Below are 24942 nucleotides of genomic sequence, written 5' to 3'. Positions count from 1 at the left end.
ATAATCAGGTCAGGGAATAACAGATCAGCGAGAGAAGGGCATGTGAGAGCCCTCGGAATGTCCTGCACCCTCGACTGGTTGACATCCGTAAGAATTTGGCCACACCAACCACCAAGCCACACAATAGAGCTTGAGATCTCCCTGGTGACAAGCTCTAGTTCTGAGCCTTACTGAACCCACTAGGACTGAGGCACCAAGGACACTCGGTGGGAAGGAACGCGGTCTATAAGGAAATCTGCTCTGAGTGTGGTCCAGACTTGACGGTCTCCTCATTACTTTTCTGTCCCATATTACAGGTGCTTTCTTGGCTTTACAAAATGCTTCCATCAGACAACCAGAGGAAGCAAGGAAATTTGTCCAAAAGCCCCGATTTCATGTATTTTTTTTCCCTGTTCAAAGGTAAGAAAAGAAACTCCATATGTCCTCTTAAATAGTTGACAGAAATCTGCTAGAAAAACTAAATGCAAATACATTTCAGCTCTCATAAAACAGAAGGCGCTCTGGCGATGCCTCTACAACCCGTCAAAATACGTTCTCCATGAACAGACTCATGTCCCTGAAGTGACTTGATGAAAGTGGGTGACACAGAATTGTAGAAAGAAATTGGAGCACAAACCTAATACATTAGCATGTGTAATAAAACGAAGCTACGAACCATAACAGAGATTAGAGAACTGACCTCTTAGGAATGTTTAGGTTCTTAAATCATCTTGGTTTTCATGGCCAAGGCCATTTATGAAAGAAATAAATATTTTCCTTTTTTTTTTTTGAGAAAGAGAGAGTGAGCGAGCGTGTGGGGGAGGGGCGGAGGGGGAGAGAGAGCCTGACACAGGGCTCGATCTCACCACCGTGAGATCCTGAGCTAAGCCAAAACCAAGAGTCAGATGCTTAACTCACGGGAGACACCCAGGTGCCCCAAGGTTTCCTTTTTTAATGGTGATTACAGAAATGAGTTTTTGAAAATGTGCTATCTGTAGTTTCGTTCCAGAATTAAACTCACTGGTCTGCATGTTTTCCTGAGGTCATTTTCTTGCCCCCTCCCCTGCTCATGCTCTCTCTCTCTCTCTCTCTCTCAAATACATAAACATTAAAAACAAAAAAAAGAAAGAAAAATAGTTCCTGGGCACCTGGGTGGCTCAGTCAGTTAAGCGGCTGACTCTTAGTGTAGGCTCAGGCCGTGATCTCACGGTTTGTGGGTTCAAGCCCCGTACCAGGCTCTGTGCTGACGGTGCAGAAATGGCTTGGGATTCTCTCTCTCTCTCCCTTTCTCTCTTCCCCTCCCTAGCTTGTTCCCTCTTTCTCAAAATAAATATATAAAAACTTAAAAAAATTAGTTCCTGATCCTGATTGGAAACATTTCTCCACTGCTGGCGGTAGTGGACATGCTGCCCAGGAACATGCTCACATCTACAGAAGCTTAGTGGGACGTGAAACCACCTTCCACGTTCACTGGGGACGGAAGTGGCACATGGCAGCCTGGGTGATCTTGGTAAATGTAAGGTCCTCCTTGTCACTTCTGCTGACACCTTCCCAGACGTCCCCTATGTCAAAGCAGAAGTTCCCCGCCTGGCCCTCTGTCACCTTCCCTCACTGCCCTCCCCTTTGCCACGGTGCTCGGGCCACCCTGGCTCTTTAATCTGTTCCTTAAAGTTGTCCAGGTCATTTCCAAAGTATGGCTTTGCTTGTGTTCCTCTGCCTGGAAAGTGCTCCCTTTCGATCTTTGCCTGCCTTCTTCCGTCTTGCCCTTCAGATCTCGATCCAGGGGACACTTGGCCAGAATGGTGTCTGAAAAGACCTTCCAGGACTCGCCTTCCTCCCAACCCCCTCCATCACTGCCCTGCTTAACCTTCTTTTGAGCTCTTACCTCTATTTGACACCTTGCCCTCAACCTGTTTACATCTTTCTCAGCTGCCTCCTTCAGCAGAAGGTAAATGCCACGAGACAGGGGACTCTTCTCTCTTATCCCTGCTGTATTGCAGCTCTTGGAATAGTTCAGCCATTATTTGTTGGATAAATGGCAAGCGAACAGGGATTCAGACTCCAGAGCTTTAATCTTCCTTTATTGTCTCCCATAAGTCCTGTTGGGCCTGCAGACCAGGAAGATCCATTCATTCCTTCATTGGAGGGAAAATTAAGGAGGTTCTTCTCTGGCTGCATCTTCCCCTCTTCCAAATAACTAGTGAATGTTTGTCCCAACACCATTTATTAGAAAGCGTTCTTTTTCCAAACAGGGGTGACAGGTGGGTGGGAATCATGAGATAAATCGTGAGTTAAATTTTAATATATTCTAGACTGTACTTCTGGACTATTTCATTGTATCTTGTATCACTATCTCACAAATTTAATTACTAGGACTTTATTTTTTTTAAGTTTATGTATTTATTTTGAGAGAGAGAGAGCACAAGCAGGGAAGGGGCAGAGAGAGAGGGAGAGAGAGAATCCCAAGCAGGCTCTGTGCCATCAGCACAGAGCCTGATGTGGGGCTCAAACCCATGAACTGTGAGATCATAACCTGAGATGAAACCAAGAGTCGGATGCTGAACTGACTGAGCCACCCGGGTGCCCTTTTAATTTTTTTTTTTAAAGTAGGCTTCAAACCCAGCACAGAGCCCAATGCAGGGCTTGAACTCATGACGCTGAGATCACGAACTGAGCTGAGATCAAGAGTTGGATGCTTAACCGACTGAGTCACCCCTAATTACTGTGCCTTTAAAGCATACTGTGATATCTTAATACAGGGGTCATCTTCATTAGTTTTTCTAAATATTTCTCAACTATTCTTGACTTTCTTCCCTATCCGATGATTTTTGAATCCATTTGAAAAGTTTAAAAAACATCTGGTTCAGATGTTGATTTGACCAACATTAAACTTCTACCCTAATTTTGGAAGAATTCTCTTACATTATCTTTTCTTCCATCAGACTGCTAGGTTTCCTGGAGAACTTCAGTTTTCTTAAGTTTTAAGTTTTTATATATATATATATATATATATATATAATTGTTATATATTATATATGTTATATTTATATATATGTTATATGTTATATATATAATTGTTATATATAATTGTTATATATCATATATATGTGTGTGTGTGTATATATATATATATACATATATATATATATATATATATATATATATATATATGTAATTTGTTTCCATTTTATTTGCTCTCCCCAACTCCCAAACTTGGGTTGAGATTCATCTACAAATTTCACTGCAAATTAATGGTTAAATTAGAAACGCTTGATATGAAGAGTTGTAATGTAAATCCTAGAATTGACACTTGAGTTGTCCTATGTAAGTTTGCTGAATGATGTGGATTTATGAATACACCTGCTACTAACAGACCTTTTCTTCAAATAGAATGGATTTTCATTTTGCATTTATTTTGCTCAAGGTTACTTGCTCTTTATGTCTCAGGTGAATGTTTGTGGTCACTGATCTCACCCAGGCCTTCCTCGCCGTGTGGGGACCCTTCCTATTTGCCCACACTGTTTCCTTTCCCTTTCTATGCTAGAGCTGTTTCAAACCTTGAAACTTCAATTCCAATACCCCCTCACCTTCAGAAGACAGACTTGCCTTCTAGTTCAGAGAGTGGGAGAAAAACCCAGAACATAAGACTTCTCCAACTTCCTGACATCAAATTTATGCACTTCCTTGCGTCTGGACCAAATCTGTCTGCTATTCCAGTGCTGATGCCCCATCTGTTTTCTGGACCCCATCCCCCTCCATTCCCCCAAATCCCTTGTTGTTGGACAGTAAGGTCATTGTTTCCCTACAAGAATAACACGATGCTTGGTGAACTGCACTGATATACCCTTGGCTGCTTGTTCGGTTTTTCTGTAGGATGAAGCATGGAAAGTACAACTAATTGCTGGATCGAATGCTATGCCCCCTTTGATTGCTCAGAGTTACCCAGTTACCACTGTGCTAACATGTGCCCCTACTATTTTGTGTCTCCTAGACTGCCTGCTTCCCTGAGCTCTTACCGACTTTGGTCATCGTTCTTTTTAATCGTCCAATTTGTTAGGCAAAGTGACATTTCGTTATTTCAATTTGCATTTCTGTTGCTTGTCTAAACGAATGATGAGCTTTGCCCTGTTCATGGCTGCCTTCCCAGAGCCTCACTGTGCACTTGTTGAACGGGAAAGACGAATGCGCAAACCATATGCTAAGTTCTGGGCTAGGTGTTGTATTGAATACAGTTGAAATACAGATGAAGTGAGATATTTTTTTCACATGCTTATTGGTCATTCACGTTCTTTCTCCTTCCTTCCTTTCCTTCCTTCCTTCCTTCCTTCCTTCCTTCCTTCCTTCCTTCCTTCCTCTTTTTGGTGAATTGCCTGCTTACATGCATTGCCCTTTTATCCATTAGCGTTCTGAGGCTATTAATTTTTTGCCCATTATATATTTAAGCAATATGTCTTTCCAGTTATTTGTCCTTTAATTTTATGGTTTGTGAAAAATCAACTTATCTTTTCCCTCCAGAATTATTGGGATATAATTGAGACAAAACATTGTGTAAATTTAAGGTGTATAACAGGATTTGATACACTTATATATTTTGAATGAATTACCATAATAGGGTTAGTGACTACCTCAATCATCTCATATAATCCTTTTTTTTTCTTGGTGTATAGTGAGAACATTTAAGGTTTATTCTTAGCAACTTTTAAGTATATAATACAGTATTGTTAACTATAGTCACCACACTGTATGATTCTCCGGTCTTATTCATCTTATAACTGGGAAGTTTGTACTCTTTGACCAACATTTCCCCATTCCATCCATCCCACAGACCCTGGCAACCACCATTCTACTCTTGGTTTCTATGAGTTCAGCTTTTTTAGATTTCACATGTAAGATCATACAGTATTTATTTTTCTCTGACTTATGTCACTTAGCATAACACTCAAGTTTGTCACAAATTGCAAGATTTCCTTATTCCTCATGGCCGAATAATACTCCATTGTACCAATATGCCACATTTTCTCTATCCATTCATCTGTAGATGGATACTTAGATTGTTCCCATATCTTGGCTACTGGATAATGCTGCCATAAACATGGGAGGGCTGATATCTTTTCCAGATCCCAATTTCATTTCCTTCTGATAAATGCTCAGAAGTTGGATGACTAGACCACATGGTAGTTGAACCTCTATACTGTTTCCCACAATAACTGCACGAATTTACATTCCCATCAACCGTATACACAAGGGTTCCCTTTTCTCCACATCCTCACCAACACTTGTTTTCTCCTATCTTTTTGATGACAGCCATTCTCACAGGTGTGAGGTGATATATCAACGTGGTATTGATTTGGATGTCCCTGATGACTGGTGATGTTAAGGGTTCTTTTTATCCACCTACTTCTTGGTCATTTGTATGTCTTCTTTGGAAAAATATCTACTGAATTCCTCTGCCCACTTTTAAATTAGGTTGTTTTGCTTTTTTTTTTTTTTTTTGGCTATTGAATTGTATGAGTTCCTTATATATTTTGGATATTAACCCTTATCACATAGACAGTTTACAAATATTTTCTCTCATTCTGTAGGTTGCCTTTTCCTTTTGTTGACTGTTTCTTTTGTTATTCAAGAACTTTTTAGTCTGATGTAGTTCCTTATTATTTTGTCGCTTGTGCTTTTGGTGCTGTATTGTCATATCATTGCCATGCTAATGTCAAGGAAATTTTTCCCTCTGTTTCTTGAGATGTTTTAGAGTTTCAGTCTTTGATTCATTTCAGGTTAATTTTTGTGAGTAGTATAAGACAGGGGATCATTTTCATTCTTCTGCATGAGGTTATCCAGTTTCCCCATATTGTTTATTGGAGTCTATCCTTTTACCATTCCGTACTCCTAGCTGAGTATTTGAGGGTTTACTTCTGGGCTCGTGATTCTGTGTCATTGACCTGTATGTTTCTGCTTATGCTAGTACCGTACTATTTTCACATCTCTGGCTTTGAAGCATAGTCTGAAATCAAGAAGTGCAATGCCTCCAGCTTTGTTCTTCTTTCTCCGGACTGCTTTGGCTATTTGGGGTCTTTTGTGGTTTCACAGAAATTTTAGGATTGTTTGTTCCATTTCTGTGAAAAACGTTATTGGAATTTTGATAAAATTTTGATGGGGACTGCATCGATTCTATAAATGGATTTGCATTGTATGAACATTTTAACTATTAATTCTTCTGATCCATGCACATGGGGTATTTTTCCATTTGTTTGCGTCATCTTCAATTTCTTTCATCAAAGTCATAATTTTCAGAGTACAGATCCTTCACTTAGTTGGTTAAATTTCTTCCTAAGCACTTTATTGTTTTTGATGCTAATACGAATGAGATGATTTTATTTCTTTTACAGCTGTTTCTTTGTTAGTATTTAAAAACACAACTGACTTCTGTATGTTGATTTTGTATCCCACAAATCTACTGAATTCTTTTGTTAGTGCTAACAGTTTTTTGGTGGAGTGTTTAGGGTTTTCTCTATGTAAGCTCATATCACTTGAAAACAATGACAATATTACTTCTTCCTTTCCAAATTGAATGCATTTTATTTCTTTTTCCTACCTGATCATTCTGGATAGGACTTCATGTAATATATAGAAAAGGAGTGGTAAGAGTGGGCCCCTTTGTAAAAGAGGAAAAGCTTCCAGTTTTTCACCACTGAGTATGATGTTAGCTGTGGCTTGTCATCTCTGAGGTATGTCGAGGTATGCTCCTTCTATACACAATTTGTTGAGGGTTTTTATCATGAAAGGGTGATGAATTTGGTCAAATGCTTTTTCTGTATCTACTGAGAGGATCAAGGATTTATCCTTCATTATATTAATGTAGTATATTATATTTAATGGTTTCCATATGTTGAACCACCTTTGCATCCCAGGGATAAATCTCACTTGATCATGGTGTAGGATTCTTTAATGTGTTGTTGAATTCAGTTTGCTAATATTTTGTTGAGAATATTTGAATCTATATTCATCAGGGGTATTGGCCTGTAGTTTATAGTGTCCTTATCTGCCTATGGTAAAAGGGTAATGCTGACCTCATGAAATCACTTTGGGAGTACTCCCTCTTCTTAAGTTTTTGCAAGAGTTTAAGAAGGATTGGCATTAATTCTTCTTTATATGTTTGGTAGAATGAACCACTGTGCCATCTGGTCCTAGGCTCTTCTGTGTTAGGAGGCTTTTGATTACTGATTCAGTACTCATTATTGGCTATTTAGATTTCCTATGATGACTCATGATTTTTCTTCATGATTCAGTTTTCGTAGGTTCTGTATTCCTGGGAATTCATTCATTTTTTTCTAGGTTATCCAATTTGTTGGCATATAATTGTTCATAATATTCTCTCATGGTATTTTGTGTTTCTGTGATATAGGTTGTTATGTCTCCTCTTTCATTTATGATTTTACTTGAGTCTTTTCTCCCTTTTCTTAGTCTAGCTAAAGGTTTGTCTATTTTGATTTTACCCACAAAACAAGCTCTAATTTCATTGATCTTTTCTTTTCTTTTTTTGTAATGTTTATTTTTTGAAAGAGAGAGAGAGAGAGCACACGCGAGTTGGGTTAAGAGCAGAGACAGACAGAAGAAAGAGAATCCCAAGCAGGCTCTGGGCTGTCAATATGGACCTTGATGCAGGCCTCAGTCCCATGAACCATGAGCTTATGACCTGAGCTGATTCAAGAGTTGGACGCTCAACAAACTGCACCACCCAGCTACCCCTCACTGATCTTTTCTATTGCCTTCTGGACTCTATTTCATTTATTTCTGCTCTGTTCTTTGTTATTTCCTTATCTTCTGTAGCTTTGGTCTTAGTTTGTTCTTTTTTTTTTTTAATTTTTTAACGTTTATTTATTCTTGAGACAGAGAGAGACAGAGCATGAACAGGGGAGGGGCAGAGAGAGAGGGAGACACAGAATCAGAAGCAGGCTCCAGGCTCTGAGCCATCAGCCCAGAGCTCGACGCGGGGCTCGAACTCATGGACCGCGAGATCATGACCTGGGCTGAAGTCGGACGCTTAACTGACTGAGCCACCCAGGCGCCCAAGTTTGTTCTTCTTTTTCTAGTTCCTTGAAGTATAAAGTTAGGTTGTTTATTGAGATCTTTATTTTTTAACGTAGGCATTTAATACTATAAACTTCCCTCTTCGAATTGCTTTTGCCAAATTCCATAAGTTTTGGTATATTTAGTTTCCATTTCCATTTGTTTGAAGTGTATTTTTTTATTTCCCTTTTGATTTCTTTTTTGACCCACTGATTTTTTGGAGTGCGTTGTGTAATTTCCACATATTTGTGAATTTTCCTGTTTTCCTCCTGTTATTGATTTTTAGTTTTATACCACTGTGGCTGTAAAAGAAATTTAGTATGATATCAACCTTTTTAAATTTGTTAAGACTTGTTTTGTGACCTAACATATGTTCTGTCCTGAAGAATGCCCCATGTAAGCTTGAAAAAAATGTGTGTTCTGCTGCTATTGGATGGAATGGTGCAAATGTCCATTTGGTCTAAAGTATAGTTCAAATCCAACCTTTCCTTATTGATTTTCTGTCTCTCCCCTACTCTTATTGTATTGTTATTTATTTCTCTCATCAGACCTGTTTGTATTTGCTTAATATATTTAAATGCTCCAATACTGGGTGCATATATATTTATGAATTTATATGCTCTTAATGAATTGAATCCTTTATCATTCTAGAATGACATTGCCTCTTATTATAGCATTTGAGTTAAAGTCTATTTTGTCTGATATAATTACAGCTACCTCTATTCTCTTTTGGTTTCCATTTTCATGGAACGTCTTTTTTCATCCCTTTACTTCAAGCCTATGTGTGTTCTTAAAGCTGAAGTAAGTCCTTTGTAGGCAGTGGATAGTTGTGTCTCAATTGGTGAATTTAATCTACTTACATGTAGAGTAACTATTCACAGGTAAGGACTAATGAATGTATCTTATTAACTGGTTTCTAGCTGTTTTGTTGTTCTCTTGTTCCTTTCTTCCTCTCTTGCTGTTTTCCTTTGGGAACTGATGACGTTCTGTCATGGTACGCCTTGACTCCCATCTCTTTATCTTTTGTGTCTCTACTATAGATTTTGCTTTATATCATAAGGCTTACACAAAACATCTTCTAGATATAGCAGTCTACTTTATGCTGATAACAACCTAACTTCAATGGCATACAAAACTACCCTCTATTCTCCCCCTTTATGTTTTTGATGTCACAATTTACCTCTTTCTATATTGTGTATTCATTAGCAAATCATTGTAGCTATAAGTTAATTTTAATATTTTTGTCCTTAGTCTTTTTACTAGCATTAAGTGGTTAAGACACTACCATATTACAGTATCAGAGTATTCTGAATTTGACTGTATATTTACCTTTATCAGTGTGTTGTATATTTTAATTCATTCATATTATTAATTAGTGAATTTTCATTTCAGCTTGAAGAACTTTCAGCACTTCTTGTAAGGCAGGTCTAGTGTTGCTGAACTCTCTTAGCTTTTGTTTGGGAATGAATGTCTTTATCTCTACTTCATTTCTGAAGGAAAGCTTTGCCAGTTAAAGTATTCTTGGTTGGCAGGGTTTTTTTTCCAGCACTTTTTAGGAGGGGGATGGGCAGTGGGGGAGGGAGAGAGAGACTCCTAAGTAGGCTTCATGACCAGCATGGAGCCCAGTGTGGGGCTTGATCTCACCACTCTGAGATCATGACCTTAGCCAAAATCAAGAGTTCAATATTTAACAGACTAAGCCACCCAGGTGCCCTTTTTCTTTTCTCTTCTCTTTTTTCTTTTCTTTTCTTTTCTTTTCTTTTCTTTCTTTTCTTTTCTTTTTCTTTCAGCATTTTGAGTACCTCATTATACTCCATCTTGGCCTGTAAGGTTTCTGCTGAGAAATCTGCTGATAGCCTTATGAAGATTCCCTTATAAGTGATAAGTTTCTTTTCTCCTGCTGTTTTTGGGATTCTCTTTTGGTCCTTTATTTTTGTTAGTTTTATTATTATGTGCCTCGGAGAAAATATTTTTGACCTTTTTGGGGGCTTATGAGCTTCATGAACTTGGATGGTCAAATCTCTCCTCAGATTTGGGACGTTCTCAACCATTATTTTTTTAAATAAGCTTTTTGCCCCTTCTCCCTCTCTTCTCCTTCTTGGTCTCTAGTAATTCACAGATTGCTTCTCTTGATAGTATCCCATAGTTCATAGGCTCTCTTCACTCTTTTTCATTCTTTTTCCTTTGTTGTTCTCTGGCTGGATACTTTCCAAGGTCCTGTCTTCTACTTCACATATTCTTTCCTCTGCTTGATCCATTCTGCCCTTGATATTCTCTACTGCAGCTTTCATTTCACTCATTGTGTTCTTCAGCTCCAGAATTTCTGTTTGGTTCTTTCTTATGATTTCTGCCTCTTTGTTAAACTTCTCATTTTGTTTTATGCACTGTTTTCCTACTTTTGTTGAATTAACTTTCTGTATTTTCTCATAGCTCATTGAGCTTCCTTTAAAAGCTGTTTTGTGGTGCCTGGGTGGTTTAGTCAGTTGAGCGTCTGACTCTTGATTTTTGCGCAGGGCATGATCCCAGGGTCATGGGATTGAGCCCCGAATCGGGCTCTGTGCTGAGCATACAGCCTGCTTGGGATTCTCTCTCTCCTTCTGTTCCCCACTTGCATGTGCTTTCTCTTTCTGTAAATAAATAAATAAATAAATAAATAAATAAAAAGCTGTTTTGAATTCTTTACCAGGTAAATCACAGATATCCATATCTTTGGGGTCAGTTACTGAAAGATTATTCTGATCCTCTGGTGGCATCACGTGTCCTTGATTTTCCATGTTCCTTTAAGTCGTGTTGCTGTCTTTGCATTTGAAGTAGCAGTCACCTCCTCCAATCTTTACTGGCTGACTTCAGGAGAGAAATACCTTCCAGCAGCTTTACTAGGGATTCTGAGGCTTTCTCAGACCTTCTATGGATACTCATGCTCTACACTTCTTCCTCCCTCCTGAGGCAGAATTCTTGAACTTGTATGCCTTCTCTCAATTCTGCAGTGCACCAGGCTGAGTGCTGACAGCCTGCCTTTTGCTTTCCAAAGGGCAGTGCTGTTATCAAGTCTGTGTCCTCTCCCGTACTCACAGGTTCAGTCCTGCTTTGTGTGCATGCTCACTAGCCATCTGGCAAAGCTTCCTCTCACCGCAGCCACTGGGGGTATCCTTGTTGGGGAGCCTGTGGATGAGGTGTCCTAGTGGTGGGCAGGACTCTAGAAAGAGTCCATGATGCAGTTAACAGGATCTGAGTCCATCTGATACATTCTGAGCCCTGGCTGCTGTTCCTGTAGCTTCTCGCCAGCCCTACTCATGTAGCTTATGACTCAGTATTCTGGATGGGGCAAGCGAGAAACTGACCTCTTTGGTAGTGTCCTGCACAGCTGGGGAGGTGGGGTGCTCACTCACATGCTCTTACTTTCCCCCATGGGAGACATCATGGGCCATGTGCCACCCTGGGGGAGGGGTGAGGCAGGTAAAGTCAAACTGTTACTTTGACCATCGCCAACGTGTCCAGGCTCGGATTGGGTTTGCTCCAACAGGATGTTGGAACTTCTCTGATGGACTCCTGGACCTTCCACATTCCTAACCGCATATATGTGCAATTGTCTAGGTCAGTGTTCTCCAGGGGCTTCTAGACCATGGCTGAGATGGGCTGCAGCTGGCTGATGGGACACATCAGGTCCACAGCTGGGCCTGGGCTCTGTATTCCTGTTACTTGATGCATAAGTGAGTGAGACTCATCCTGGGACTCTATCCAAATCCTTTTCATTCTTTACAGGTTTATGGAGAGCAGCATATAGTTTTCATCAAATTCCTAAAGAGACCAGCGAGACTCAAAAGGGTCATTACTGTTGAGTTTTTATCTTCCAATTTATCAACTATTTTTCACTCAATACTTATGAGTGTTCATGAATTTCCTACTACATGTTAAACACCAATCTGGAAATTTATCAAAATAATTATGTTTTCCCCCTTTGATCTGTGAATATAATGAAAAGTATTAACAGGTTTCCTAAAATTGATGTGATTACATTCCTAGACAAAATCCTACTTGGCCACTGTAAATTATTATTTTAATATGCAGCTGGAAACATTTTGTTAACATATTAAGAAGAATTTTTGAATATTTATCAACCAGTGAGATAGTATGCAAATTTTTGGTCATATGTGACTTTTGGGTTAGACTCAGACAAAGTTTTTAAATAAATAAAGTGGACTTGTATACCTTTAATTTTTTAATGCTAAATCATATGGGAGTAATTGGTACCATGAACGATTAATGGATTTTATTGGCAAGATCATGGGGACTATCTTCTTTCTGATGATAGTTCTTTGACCACTTTGCCAATTTCTTCTGTCTGGTCCGTTTTGCTCATTTACTTCTCTTAAAATACTCAATATTTAAAAAAATCATTACAAATATCAAATTATTCACCTATAATTTTACATAAATCTTAAAGCCACACATACTTATTTTTCAAATGCATGTACATGCTCTTTTGATTAACAAGATAAGCATTTATGCAAAATAATTTGCCTTCATGACTCATCATATATGGATTTGATCAATAATGAAATATTATAATATTCAAGACATTTTTGATATTTACAACGAGTTCTCATTAAGGAAAAACTCCCTAGGTGCTTTGAGATGAATATCCTTCATTAGAATTATCTATTTCATTGGGAGTTTTTTTTTTTTTCTTTTAATGGAATATGTGTTGAATATTTCCAAGGGCCATTTTGGCATCAGTTGGGATTATCGTGTGTTTTTAAAAAAACAGTATTTACTAAGCAATTTATTAAAACAGTGGGGTGTCCTGCTATTGCCACCACTTTTTCATCCTGAGAATAAATGTGTTAGTTGTGTGGGCATGCAATTCGAATATTACAACATTTAGTTTGCTAATTATTTAGGATTTTGGTATTTGTGTTTGTAGGTCAGACTGGTATATATTTCTTTCTTTTGTTCCTATATTCTCTCCACCCAGAAGTGTTTTCCAAGAGCACACTCCTACTTATTCTGGGGAGCTGCCTGCACACAGTATGTTCTTTGGTCTCTCTCCCTTCTTACCTCCTGTGGTCCCATTTCCCCAGGGGATCCTACTTTTGAGCTTTTGTGGGCCAAGAACTCTGAACCAGTGCTTTCCTATTTGCAGCCTTCTAGGGCAACTCTGCCTTTCTCTCTTCCAACCACATCTGTCCTATGTCCCATTCTATTGCTGTCGCTGAGGCAACCTCAGTTTTTCCTGGCCTTTCAGATAATACCTGCATTTGACAGAGACGTTAAGGAATCTTTGCACTGGAGTTCTGGACAATCTTTCTCCAGTCAGTTCATCTTCTGCCAAGGGAAGATGGTGTTCTGCTGCAACCCCAGTGATCCAGGAGAGAACCTGGAACTCTTCCCAGGCAGGCAGCCAGGCACCTCCCCATACACACACAGGATACGGTTGTGGGAATCAGTGACGCCAAGACATCCTGAGTGGTATGGAGCCTCCTCACCTGTTCAAGCACCGTGGATAAGAGCTGTAGTTCTCAGTGGATGGCTAAAGCTTCTCCCCGCCACCCCAACGGTTAAATGGAAAGTTAGAAAAGAGGCTCTAATTCTTCAACAGGCACAGGCCTACTGAGATGAGTCACTTGTAAGATACAAGTCAGTATCTAACACTATATTCTCTCTGGCACCAACTGAAGATCAAGACATTCTTCTCAAATAGAATATGACCTTGGTTGAAAGACACTGGATCCTTATGTGAATGGCGAGTTATTTTACGGGGTGTGACACATGTGGACAAACTTGCCTTTATGTCAACACTGATATCAACGAAAAGTTTTTCACAAGCACATTAAACTTTAGAAACCCAAGGCTCTAGGTTTTCTGGAACAGTTAACAGATCGGTCTCCTTGATCATTGACCAGGATTGTGTTTTTCTGTCCCTTGAGGTTAGTAAATGGGGAACAGCCAGGAGATACACAAATTTGTCTCTTGTTTGGGGAGAAAGTCATTTAATAGTTCAGGGAAGTCTTAATACTTAATACTTTAATACTTAATACTTAATACTTTAATACTTTAAAATTGTTTCAAGAAACTATAAATATGGGTGATATGTGCAAGTCTGTGACTCCGTTGGAAAGCAAAGCACAATGATCCAGCCACTTATAATAATAATAAACAAAGCCACTTTAAATAAAATGCTTTTAGGAGCCTGGATATACAGACATTTGCTTATAATGTAAGAATTTACTAATTTGGGCCTTCAACAGACACTCAACATTCCATGGACATCTTTTGTCATATAAACAGTGTCATAAATGATACTTATGTCAGGAAACAAAAATCCATCTAATCTGTTACATATCTAGACCCATGGGACTTTGGAGCCTGAAGGGACATTGGGGACCACTGCTCCAAGCCTGGAAAGATTAGGGGGCTTACAGGAGATCCAGCCCCTGAAAGTAGTCTCCAAACTCAGGCCAGGAGTTCTTAGCCATTCTTTCGCTCCTTCTCTCAGGAATGCTGCGCTTGCATACCTAGAAGCAGACAGTTCTAAGAACCGCTTTGTCCATGACTTTTCTGCCAGAACCATCGGCATGACCACCTGCCCAGTGGTAGAGGAGAAGTAAGTGCTCACTCCTGGGCTCGAAGGATCACATGGTTTGTAGGACTGACCACTGAGGTTTGACGGAATACGATGACTTAAGGAAAGAACGACTCTTTGGGAATCCGGTTCCCAAGAGGTTTCTGGGCTTGCCCCAAGCTCCACAGACTTGTTCTACAGTTGGTTAAAATGCAGATGGTGCTGACTATCCCCCAAGTGCCACCTATATGACAAGTTTGCCTACAGCAAAGGGCTCACTCCCATCAAGGTAAAGCATGTTTCAGGGGCACCTAGGTGGCCCAGTCAGTTAAGCATCCAACTTCGGCTCAGGTCATGATCTCATGGTTCATGAGTCTGAGCCCTGTGTTGGGCTCTGTGCGGACAGCCCAGAGCCTGGAGGCTGCTTCGGATTCTGTGTCGCCCTCTCTCTGCCCTCCCCCGCTCGTGCGTGCACCCTTTCTCTCTCTCTCAAAAATAAACAAACATTTAAAAAAAGAAAGATAAAGAATGTTTCTGAAATGGTTCTTCTGCTGTTGGATAGGATTCTGAAGTCCCAGTTCCCACATGGGTCATCATACTGAGGACACTAAACAGCCACTGATGTCATGTGTCTATGGGAACAGGCACATTCCTCTGCTTTGGCTCCTGGGGAGCAGGGCCAGTGGTGGAGGCAGGGGACAGTAGGGCCTGAGCAAAGCTCTCTCTGTGTGAGGCAAGGCTCCTCTTAGTAAGGCAAAGGCCATTAGCAGCCAATCGGGCATCTGGATTTCCTCACTGCCTACGTGTGAACACCGACGTACGGTCGCAACCCTGGAGTACTTGCCAATCGGGGACCCTACATTTCTCCTGTTTGGTTACTGGCCTAGTCTGGCTTCACCCAGAAGCCGATCTGAGATAGGGATTTAGTTCATTCGGGAGGTGATCCTGGGGAAGTAGTGGTGGAGGAGGGGGAAGTGGGGCAGGGATGGGAAGGGAGTCAATAGGGACGGCTCATCAGCGTGGGTGCCCAGAGCTCAGCGTGCCGGGGAGGCTCGGGGAGTCAGTGTAGCTCTGCCCCAGAATCATCATGCCAGTGGGGGCCAAATAGCTGGAGAGCATTTACTTTCTTCTCGCTCCCAGCCTGCCTTCTGTGCAGGAAGAGGGGCTCCTGCCGCGTCAGGTGTCTGCAGGCAGTTGGACTTTGGGCCAGGGGGCACTGCCACAGTAAGATTAGGGGAGCACCGGCAGCTTCCGAAATAGTCACTTTAGTGAGTTCCACTCCCAAACCATGCTGTGCCAAGGTCACGGTTATTCTCTCTCTCTTTTTTTAGGTTTATTTATTTTGAGACAGACAGAGTGCAAGCAGAGAAGGGGCAGAGACAGAAGAAGAGAGAGAATCTCAGGCGGGCTGTGCAATGTCAGCACAGAGCCCGATGCGGGGATAGAACTTACGAGCCACGAGATTATGACCTGAGCTGACATCAAGAGTCGGATGCTTAACCTACTGGGTCACCCAGGCGTCCCAGAGATAGTCCCAGTTATTCTGGTCCTAAAGATGGGAACCTGGGGCGTTCTGACGCCCTGGCTTTCCACTTACATTCTACGTCGCATGACAAAGCCCCAAAGGTGGTTACAGACCTAGGCTTGACGTACTAGGTGCTGACTGCAACCAGGCGCAGAGCTGTTCCTTCAGTCCCAGCAGACGGATGGTATCTCACAGCAGTGCAGTTTATTTTCCTGGAGGTTGTTCCAGGGGATGTGATATTTGCTGGCCTCCTGCTCATGTGCTAAACCCAGTGCTGTATAACTCAACCCTTACAACTCTATTAGTGGGTATGATTATCCTCTTTTTACAGATGGGGCCAAGATGTGTTTATCTAACCAACAATGAAGCCCTGGGATGGGTCCCAGGGAGGAGCTGAAAAACAAGGCAGGTGTGGGCCTGTCGGTGGTGTTGGGAGCAAAGCTCAGGGGCTGGAAGGCAGTTCCGGCTGCTGAGTGCAGAAAGGACTGGAGTACCACGCAGGGCCGGGAGGGACGGGGGGAGCGGCCTGGGGGTAGGGTACGCCAGCTTGTTCAAAGCACTGGCGGCGAGTTAGGATATTAACCACAGTTCACAGAGTTTGCAAGTTGCATGGTTGGTATTCAAACTGAGTCTAATCGCGAAGCCTATCCCTGTATCTTTTTGCTTCTAAATAATATTGAAGATAGAAACCTGTGTGTGTTTTCCCATCCCAGAGTAGCCCTCTGCCTGATATGTGCTAATTATCTGTTTGTGTTTGCTCGTGTGCAATTTTGCATACAACAGATCTGATTGATATTTTCATGCACGGATTCATGATAGGCTGGGGAAAGACTTACATTTCGAGACATGGACATATTTGGGAGCTTGAATAAAAGCTAGCGTTTTCAACAACTCTCCTCATTTCTTGCTCAGCGAGGCATGAGGAAGGATAGGGGAGCTAAGATTTTTGCCCACTGGCTCCTCCTTTCCCTGTTCACTCTCTGCCCAGGAGAACCCTGCGCAGATTGGTGGCTGTGCCTCCAGAAGGTGACGCCTGCTGGCTGATGGAAGGGTGGGGTGGTGGGCGGGAGTGCATGACTCATCAGGGTCTGGAATGCCAGAACAGCGGGAGTTTTTGGAGCCTTGTGACCATCAGGCAGCAAAGCCAGTAGGATGTAGAGCCGTTGTAAGAAATAATGTGATATTCTTCAGTTACCCTCTGGCTCTTAGTTCTGGCAGACAAATGATGACAGTAATGGGGTATTGGTTCAAGTAACGGAGAGAAGCAAAGCCCACTACCATTGCGGAAGCAATGGGTTGGAGCCCACATCCCTGGGAGGGGCTGCCTGCGAGGGCCAAGCTCCATGCTCCAGCCCACGGGCAGGCCAGTGGAAAGATGTGCGCACTGTCCACAGGCAGGCGACCTGATAGATTTACGAGTATAAGGACTCAAAGGTTATGGAGGGTGGGGTGGGAATGAGTGAAAGGCAGAGTCTGAGATGTCGGAGGGTTCGGCGGCTCAGCGATGGGAGATGGTCCCCACACCCCTCTGGGCCTGCTCTTGACCATCTGCGGTCATTCCTGGCTTGGCCTGGCTCCCCCATGGCACCCAACTGTACTACGGAGCTTGGCTCCAACAGCCTGGCTACAGAGCAGATGAAGAGGGCTTCTTCCCTCATTCACATGGGCTACCGGTAACTTGTTAGCCTATGTAATGTACTCTCAGAATAGGGGGACAAACCTGACCACAAGCGCAAAGAAATCTAAGTGTTTCTAGGCGAGATCTTATCTGAGTTACAGAAGAAGCAGCTTGCTGTAAGCGAAGGAGCCTGTGATTTAAGGCCAAGCAGGTTTGTGAAGCGGCCCCAGCTCTGAAACTTACTAGCTGTGCGCCTCAGGTAAGTACCTTCAGAACAAGCCTGTTTCCTCCTGTGCGTCTTCAGAGGGTTTTTATGAAATGAACGAACTAACATAAGCAAAGCACCAGGCACATAGGAGACCCTCAGCAAATGTTAGCTTCTTCCTCTTCCATTGGAAGCAGCCTTATCCCGACTCTAATGTGGCCAAGTCTAGCACGGATGTCTCTGAGGAGCTGTAGAGGGAAGGACAGGGGGTGGAGCACTGACTGGGGGGCAGGGGGTCTGGGACCCCCTTTCTGCCAGGGGTCCTTCCCGCTGTGGTTTTCAAGCAATGTCCGTAGGTGCTCGAGGTGGGGTGGGGTTGGGTTGGGGTGGGGTTGTCTGTGCTGACAACTCAGAACCTGGAGCCTGCTTCGGATTCTGTGTCGCCCTCTCTCTCTGTCCCTCCCCTGCTCACACTCTGTCTCTCGCTGTCTCTCAAAAAGAAATGTTAAAAAAATTAAAAAAAAATAAATTATAGTCTCGAAAGTAAAGGGCTGTCTGGTGAAGGACAGCAGGAGGAGGAAACAGGGCTCGGGAGGCCCGGGCCACACGGGGCCCTTTTCCTGCTTGAACTACTCAGTGCTAAACAACTGGGGTTTCTGGGGTCTCCCGTGTGCACAGGATAGGCATTTGAAAGACAGCTCTTTGGGGGCACAGGACACTTCGGCACAAATATAGAACTTTCCCCGCACCCCGGCCACACAAAACAAGCTGTCCACCGGTGGCTTCACGGTGCTTACCTTCTTGAGCTCTTCCTGGATGCCCTGGCTGTTGTCTTCAGAGGACAGACTCTCCTTGGGGTTCTGAGACTCCGTCTTGGGCTCCGACTCCTGATCGTCCCCCGAAGAGGTCTCCTTCTCGCTCACTTTCATTGCTAACTCGTACAGCCTGTTTCTCAGTTTCTCTTCCGTGGCAGCCGCCCGGCTCCGAGGGTGCCTGGCGTCGTTGTTGGTGTCGGTCTCCGACAAATCACCGGATGCCTAAATGCAAGTCAGAATCAGCAGCTGAGGACTCCTCTTCCAGAGTCCTGGTGCTTGTTCCCCATCACCCCCCGGGGAAGGGACTGTCCAGGAAAATCAAGCTCTCTTACCTGACCTGCTTGCTCTACAGATGGCCTTTTCCTTTCCACTTTTACTTACGCAAATACACGCACCTTAATGCTTCGTTAAAGCGGCCATGCAGGTGAGCGCCTGTGCTCAGAAACGTGTTCAAATTCAGCGTTTTTCGCTCACAAGATGCTTACGGGGCGCCCACCCAGGCAGCTGAGTAGGAGGAGGCTGAGACATCTGGTTGGCGAAGCCCTTGTGGAAGGGACACACTAAAACTCAGGTGCTAAACTGTCCTGGTGGTAAGTACCGAGAAGGGGGTGGGGAAGGATGCTCTGAAGGCCCCCCTAAGGGCCACTGGAGGGCCAGAAGATGGAAGAAGCTTTCTCATGGAAATGGCCATACCAAGTGCAGCAGTTACCGAGCTAGAAGGGAGACAGGGAAGGACAGCATTCTGGGCAAAAGGCAAAGATTTTGAGATGGTGTCGGGTCCTTGTGGGTAGGTAAGCAATACTGTGTGACTTTCCTTTGATAATTACAGTCCCAGCTTAATAATGATACCTTTGGCTCCTACTGTCCACTTGGTGGGTATCTCCTAAGCTTCTTCTGGGAGTAGATCCCTGAAGACATGGAGACTGTGACTCTTGCTCTGGCCTTGGCCTTAAGGTGGACAGATGTGCATGGAATTTTAACAAGATAACCCTCAGCAAATCATTGGGGTCCATTAGACCAGACTTCAGTTCTTTAATTCCTCTTCGAGTTGCTCTATCTACTTATAAGGCTTGACGCTTTATTGTTTTTATTCTTTCTTGAAGGCTTTCTTAAGAACAAAGAGAAAATTTACTGATTTTTAAAAAAATAATATGACTCATTCTATTTTGTAATCACTACGTGGGTTCGTTGGACCCTTTCATCCATCTATGGTACACGACGGGATCTTTGTGATCTTCTTTTTCCTATCTTTCGAAATATTTTGCTCTTTCATCGTCCTGGGAATTATCTTCCATCATTACTCATCAATTATGCCCAATTATGCTAACAGACACCAAAATAATACAACAGAAGAATGGAATTGCCTGGAAGGATGATTCAGTAACGAAACAAATCATCGCCGTTTTGACTCTGCTTTTAGCTCACTGCATACAGTTGAGAATTCAAAATTTTTCATAACGGCAAAGAGAAGGAAAGTGACAGAGAACAACATTTCATGACGATGAGATGACTCAGAGGATGAATTCAAAGAGAAGGAGAGCGGCGCTTCAGAGCTAACAATGATGGTAAGTTGCCTGTATGAGTAAAAGGTCAGCCCAAGAGTCTTCAGATGATAGTGCCTCAAGGTGAATTTCCTCACACTAAAGAATCTGCATTTATAAGGACACAAGGAAATATGGAATTTTCATTCAGTTGGCCATTCAACAGGAAGGGCTTCATCATATACCATATTATAGCAAGAATTGGGACCGTCCTGTTCTGCTAAAAAATGTGTGACAGATTCTTTCATTCTTTGTGACATTTGCACATCAAATTTACTTGATACGGTTGTAACTGGACGGATGCTAAAGGCAGCAGTCTATATAAAGGGGAGTAGGAGCAAACAGATGACATAGAAATGAAAATAAAGAGCCCCTGACTGGATTGATAAAAGAAAAAAAGTCCACTGGAAATGATTGTTTTTCTGGTCCTGAGCAAGAATCCGTGATGAACCGGCCTCATGGGAGGTGACCAGTACTCCCCGAGAGCTTGAGAAGGAGGAATTCTTTTGCCTGGGGATACAGGGAAGCTCAATGGGGAGAATGGCCTCTGAGTAGGTTCTTGAAAGATGAGGAACATTTTAATATGCAGATGTCAGGTCAGACATTCTTGATGAGGAAGCAGCAGGGCCAGTAAGACCCAGGGAGCATAAGATTGCTTAGTGTAGCTGGAGGAATAGGCTCAGAAATGGGAGAGTGGGGGGGGGGGTTGGGAGGGAGGAGAAAATGGGCCTGGGTCAGACTGCAGAGGGCGAAGGATGAGCCCAAGGAGCTGAGCTTGTCTACCAGTTTTGCTGCTGCCTTGTGGTGTGCACCACACTAGCCTGGAAGTCAGCAACTGGCCACAAATCCACATCCAGCAACCTCTTTTCAGCTCACTCAACAGATTTAACACACTGAAATAGCAATTCGTCTTAACTTCAGTTTGCTTTTCTTTAGCTTTGGCTTATGTCTTTACCTCACCGGAACCTTTGAAGACTTGGTCAATGGTGATTCAGTCTACATTCAGCAAACGCATTCCGAATGCCTACTATGTGCTGGGCCCGTGCTGGCCACTGGAGCCCACAGGTGGGAGTGAAAACCATGCCGCTCTGGTGAAATTCTCTGGTGGTGGAGGGACGTCATCTTGACACATGGGGTACCACACACACGCGTGAGCATTTGATGAGACTCAGGGGGAGCCCTCGCCTAGTTCGTCGGATGGATGTTGTCAGGAAAGAAAGAGGAATCGGTGATAGCTGAGTAGAATCTTAAAGGATAAAGTCCTAGAGATTATCGGGATATATGTCCAGTGTTATTTGAGTGTTGAGAATTGTATTAATGATACACGATGGCCCCAGAGTTCAATAAACACTGTGGTCGTACGCACAGGGATCTGACATCAGGAGACGTAGTACCATGAATGTAGATGAAAGCATCATTATCAAAAGCCACGAGAGCTTCAAAACTAACTTAAGTAATATCTGGCCCTGTAATATTTACGTAGTATGAAGTACGTCAACAAATAGTTACATCTCTAAAGAAAAATGGGTCTGTGTTTTCAGTCTACAAAGGATCGAATCATGCCTGCTCTGTTATAAACTTACAGGTTTTCCCCATGTATTGATTTTAATGTCAGTCTCCATGAGAGCTGGAACAATAGATGTTAAGTTGGGGTCTCAGCTAACACAGGTCTGTGGTTGGCCTCTGGGGATCCCTGATACTGTTTTCACACTTCAGTTTCCATGCACAATTTTCTAGGGAGAGGGTTACTGGCCTTCATCAGATTTTCACTGGCATCCATGGCCCCAAAAGACTAAGAAACAAGGAAAAGAATAAATACTCCTACTTCCTGATAAGACAACAGTAGACAGATACACGTTACTCGAATACGGAATAGCAAACTTCCAGTTGAAATCAAAGGAAGGGGGAGAAGGGTAGTTGGTTTCCAGAGTCTGTTGGGAACCTGGACAGAAGGTTTAGAGAAGATGAGAAGGGCTGCAGAATGTCCAGCCTGAAGACTATATTCTTGTACCTCAAAGGGACCTTGAAAATGAAAATGTTGGACGGTGACTCAAACAGATTACCAGGAGCATTATGAAGACAGTGGAGAATTCTAAGAAACTTTGGCGACTCGAAAAACAAAATAATCATAGAATGGAATTCCTGAAGGGCAAGCTGGATAACATAGCAATATGTGTATCTGGGCATAAGACTTTTTATATAATCGGTTAAAAATCGTAATTGCCTTCCACTGGTGCTTTCTCTCAGTCCCGCCCACTCCACTTTATAGATCGGCATTGGTATGTATAATGGGATGACATTACTTTGAAAATAAGAAACTAACGTTTTTCAGTTGCCATTAAAACAACACTGCTTCGCACCTCCTTCTTCTTAGCCAAGCCTAAGCATTTTACCCAGGGGAGAAGAGCATAGATCCAGAATGGAAGGATCATGGACCAGCTCATCCCACCACCTCTTTAACATGGGGATAATGCAGAAAGCTGGATTTTACGGAAAGAGAGAAGAGGCTTCTAGAGACTCAAGTTCCCTAAAGTTCAAACGCTGGATTTTGCTTGCTCCTCAGTTGGGGGCCAGGGAGAAGGAGCCTCACAGGCTGCCTGTGGCCTCTCACCCTTTGGACCGTATTAATTTGGGGCTGCTGTGCCAGGGTTGAATCAGACCCAGAGGAAGGGCCTCAGAGGGACCCGAAGGGGCTCCTGGTCTCCCCGGGCTCCTGTGTGGTGCAGAGAGCATCCAGGAGCCGGCTCGCAGAAGATCATTGGTGGTGCCGGAAGGTGAGCTTAGTAGCGTTTCCCCAGGTGGGAAGGGAGCGGCTGACTTGGGGCTGGACAGCCGGGTCCCAAGGGTGATGACGGTGACGGCCACGGGGGAGGGGGGGCGGCCCGAGGGAGAGATACTGAGTTCTGGCCAGGCACACAGGGAACAGACCACAGGTTCTCAAGCCTTAGGACGCCAGCGGGGTGGGAATGACTTCGTGAACAGGGACCCCGTCACTGGAGAGACCTGCAAGGACCCAGGGGACCCTGCTGAACTCTAAGATGGCCACACAGCCACAAGGACACAGAAGCTCCCCCACAGGTGCCCCAAGATGGCAAAAGTGGAGAGAGTGGAGGGGCTGGAGGACTGATTATCTACCTAGAAGAGGAAAGACCATTTTATTTATTTATTTATTTATTTAGAGAGTGGAGGAGGGGCAGAGAGAGAGAGAGAGAGAGAGAGAGAGGGAGAGAGAGAGAGTATCCCAAGTAAGCTCCATGCTCAGTGCAGAGCCTGATAAGGGGCTTGATCTCATGAACTGTGAGATCATGACCTGAGTTGAAATCAAGAGTTGGACGCTTAACCAACTGAGCCACCCAGGTGCCCCAGGAAAGACAGTTTTAAAGAGAGAAATCACAAGAGGCAACGTGTTCTTGGATTGGCTGGTTTACATCGTTGGCTACGCGGCATGGGGAGGCAGAGAAGGAAGGCTGAGGCAGTTACAGAAGGACACAAGGTCACCTTTTCCTTGCACGCGTGGAACCCGGAGACCCCGGCTAAGTAAGAAAGTGATGGGGGTGTGAGAGTGGGGGGCCGGAACTGGACAGCTGTGGCTGTGCACGTTAGCGTGGGTGAGCACGGAGCTGGGCACAGGACACGCGGGGTCTCACTCGCGTGTCCTGACGATTCCCTGCGTATCCACGAGGGCCCTGAGGTTGAGCAGGCTGTCGGAGGTCATGTGACCAGACAGCCTGACCCTGAAGGCCACGCTCTTGCCATTTTTCCAAGACAAGGCCAGATGCTCCGGATGAAGCCATGCTCATTAGAGAAAGACAGCAGAACCACAGAATAGGGACAGAACCGGACAGGCAAAGGATTTAATCTCTTTCATGAAGCACAAGTGTGAATGGGGGAGAAGATACTTTCTCTGGAAGCTTTCTGGAGATGCCTACCTTCAGACTTCCTTAGAGGATAAAGTGTTCTTACCTCCACTCACCCTTGTGATCTGTCTTTATGCACCCTGAAATCCTGCCTGATTTAATTTAAAGCAGTTTTTCTCCTATTACGCCTCTCCATCGTCCTTATCAAAATTCTCCACACGTTTGAAGGGAAGCAGTGTCAACGTCTTCTGGACCGAGCAACCCAGGTCCCAGGGACGCTTTGTCGCAAAGCCCGTCTTTCATCTGCCAGGTCATTTGAGGGAGAGGTGGGAGGCTTAGCATTTTCTCCACCTTTGAAAAAAACCCGGCTAAAGGATTACTTTCACATGTTAGGTATCAGCCTTCGTTGATTATATCCCGGGTTCTCGTGGTTCTCTCTGTTCCTGCTGATGAAAAATACCGAACCTGACCTAAAAAAAGCAGTTGTGCGGCTTGCTTTTAGGTATTCCAGTGAACTTCAGAGAAGGGGCCTGGCTTCCAGGTGCACCCGCCCTGGGACCACCATGCGTGGCGAATGCCCGTAGTTTTCCTTGCAGATGCCCTGGCAGAGTTGTCCAGAAGCCGGAGAAGAGAGAAGGAGCCTCAGCGCTGGCTGGCTCTACCGTCGGCCTGTTTCTTCTGAGGACTCGGACGATTTCCGTCTCTGGTGCCTTAAGGCAGAGGTCTGTCCTCTCTCGATGCGCTGCCACTAACCTAAAACCAGTTTTGCTCACAGG

General features: G+C 43.6%; 1 protein-coding gene across 2 annotated transcripts in view; it reads right to left on the bottom strand.

Moving 5' to 3' along the window:
* The window catches only part of MYRIP (myosin VIIA and Rab interacting protein), a 376824-nt gene that overhangs the window by 32171 nt on the left and 319711 nt on the right, over nucleotides 1-24942 (bottom strand). For both annotated transcript variants that reach the window (XM_047875910.1, XM_047875911.1), the window contains exon 11: nucleotides 18751-18990. In XM_047875910.1, the coding sequence (XP_047731866.1) occupies nucleotides 18751-18990 (240 nt within the window). The remainder of the gene's footprint in view (nucleotides 1-18750; nucleotides 18991-24942) is intronic.

Source organism: Prionailurus viverrinus, chromosome C2 (assembly GCF_022837055.1).
Source record: "Prionailurus viverrinus isolate Anna chromosome C2, UM_Priviv_1.0, whole genome shotgun sequence".
In the NCBI taxonomy this organism is placed as follows: Eukaryota; Metazoa; Chordata; class Mammalia; order Carnivora; family Felidae; genus Prionailurus; species Prionailurus viverrinus.
This window is presented reverse-complemented; position numbering and strand designations above follow the sequence as displayed.